This window comes from Malurus melanocephalus, unplaced genomic scaffold, assembly GCF_030028575.1.
Source record: "Malurus melanocephalus ecotype Western Australia unplaced genomic scaffold, MMel_1.1 scaffold_1947, whole genome shotgun sequence".
In the NCBI taxonomy this organism is placed as follows: Eukaryota; Metazoa; Chordata; class Aves; order Passeriformes; family Maluridae; genus Malurus; species Malurus melanocephalus.
In genome coordinates, this window is record NW_026625179.1 from 8,052 (window position 1) to 10,202 (window position 2,151).

The 2,151-nt window shown below is 44.7% G+C and overlaps 1 protein-coding gene across 1 annotated transcript in view; it reads right to left on the reverse strand.

The window, feature by feature from the left end:
• Positions 1-2,058, reverse strand: part of UBE2J2 (ubiquitin conjugating enzyme E2 J2) — a 5,428-nt gene extending 3,370 nt beyond the window's left edge. Inside the window, exons 1-3 of the mRNA XM_057388452.1 lie at positions 1,916-2,058; positions 595-635; positions 99-202 (exon numbers count right to left, since the gene is read on the reverse strand). Coding sequence (XP_057244435.1) covers positions 99-202; positions 595-635; positions 1,916-2,046 — 276 coding nt within the window. The 5' untranslated portion in view covers positions 2,047-2,058. The remainder of the gene's footprint in view (positions 1-98; positions 203-594; positions 636-1,915) is intronic.
• Between the last annotated feature and the right edge of the window lie 93 nt (positions 2,059-2,151).

A 2,151-nucleotide genomic window follows, 5' to 3' on the forward strand; every position in this document is an offset into this window, starting at 1 on the left:
GTTAACCTTTACTTTAAAAAGAAACCAAATATAAAAACCTCAAAATCACTAATTTAATATAAAAATTAATTTAATTAGATTTTTTWAATTGAACTTTACCTGGTGTTACACTTGAACCTTCCATTGGGGGTGATCATATAAATACTGGGAGGTTTGAAGGGAAATTCTCGGGGGAAAATCAGCTTTCCATGGTAATAACCACCTGAAAAAAAAGAGAAAAATTTATATTTTAAATAAAAAAAAAACCTTAAATCACCCCAAAAATCTGCTGGGAACACTTTGAGATTTTATAAGGTTTGTTTAATTTAAAGTGTATGGTTTAATATTAATTTGCAAAAAAAAAATCACCCAAAAAACCTCCTCAAAATCAGCGATTTAATAAGAAAATTAATTTAATTCAGTTTTCATTTAATCAATTAATTTAATTTCAGTTAATGTTAAACTTCCAAAAAAAATTTCCCCAAAAAAAACCCCAAAATTGGAATTTTTTTTTTTTTAGGGCGTTTATTTCTAGAGATTTTTTTGTTTTGTTTTGTTTTTTTGGGTTTTTTTTTCTGTTCCTGAATTCCTAAAACACCCCAGGGATGGTTTTACCTTCGTAGGGGGTGAGCTCGGGGCCTCGCACCACGTAGTGCCTGAGAAAAAAGGGAAATCAGCACTGACTGGGATTTCCCCATTCCCAATTCCCTATTCCCATTCCCAATTTCCCATTCCCAGTCCCGTTTCCCATTCCCTGTTCCCAGTTCCCCATTCCCAATTCCCCATTCCCAATTCCCCATTCCCAATTTCCCATTCCCAGTCCCGTTTCCCATTCCCTGTTCCCAGTTCCCCATTCCCCATTTCCATTCCCAGTTCCCAGTCCCATTTACCTGTTCCCAATTCCCGTTACCCATTCCCCATTCCCAGTTCCCATTCCCAGTTCCCCATTTCCCATTCTCGTTCCCATTCCCCATTTCCCATTCTCGTTCCCATTCCCCATTTCCATTCCCAGTTCCTCCATTCCCAGTTCCTATTCCCAGTTTCCTGTTCCCCATTCCCGTTTCCCATTTCCCCATTCCCATTCCCATTCCCAGTTTCGCACCATTCCAGGATGTTGGAGGGCAGGGGCTCAGCACAGATGTAATGGGGATTGCCCAATTCCCCGTTCCCATTCCCATTCCCAATTCCCAGTTTCCACAGTTCCCATTCCCATTCCCCATTCCCAGTTTCCCCAGTTTCCCCAGTCTCACCATTCCAGGATGTTGGAGGGCAGGGGCTCGGCACAGATGTAAGGCACTACATTGGGGATTGCCCATTCCCCATTCCCATTCCCCATTCCCAGTTTCCTGTCCCCATTCCCCATTCCCATTTCCCATTCCCCATTCCCCATTCCCATTCCCCATTCCCAGTTTCCCCAGTCTCACCATTCCAGGATGTTGGAGGGCAGGGGCTCAGCACAGATGAAAGGCACTGCACTGGGGATTTCCCCATTCCCCATTCCCAGTTTTCCCATTCCCAGTTTTCCCATTCCCAGTTTCCCCGTTCCCAGTTCCCATTCCCAGTTTCCCCAGTTTTCCCAGTCCCACCATTCCAGGATGTTGGAGGGCAGCGGCTCAGCACAGATGTAAGGCACTGCATTGGGGATTGCCCATTCCCCATTCCCATTCCCCCATTCCCAATCCCCAATTCCCCATTCCCCATTTCCCATTCCCAGTTTCCCCAGTTCCCATTCCCCATTCCCAGTTCTCCCAGTTTCCCCAGTCTCACCATTCCAGGATGTTGGAGGGCAGGGGCTCAGCACAGATGAAAGGCACTGCACTGGGGATTGCCCCATTCCCCATTCCCAATTCCCAATTCCCCATTCCCCCATTCCCAGTTTCCCCATTCCCATTTCCCAATTTCCCATTCCCAGTTCTCCCAGTTTCCCCAGTCTCACCATTCCAGGATGTTGGAGGGCAGGGGCTCAGCACAGATGTAAGGCACTGGATCCTTTTTGATCCTCAGGTAATCCTGTTTGAGCCTCTGCGTCGCTGTGGTCGGGGCCCTCTTGTTACTGCTGTTGCTCATCTAATTAACAAAAAAAAAATTAATTAATTTTAACTAATTTTCATTAATTAATTATTATTTAATTTCAAAAACACACAACATTTTAACCTCACCTCCAGATCGCTT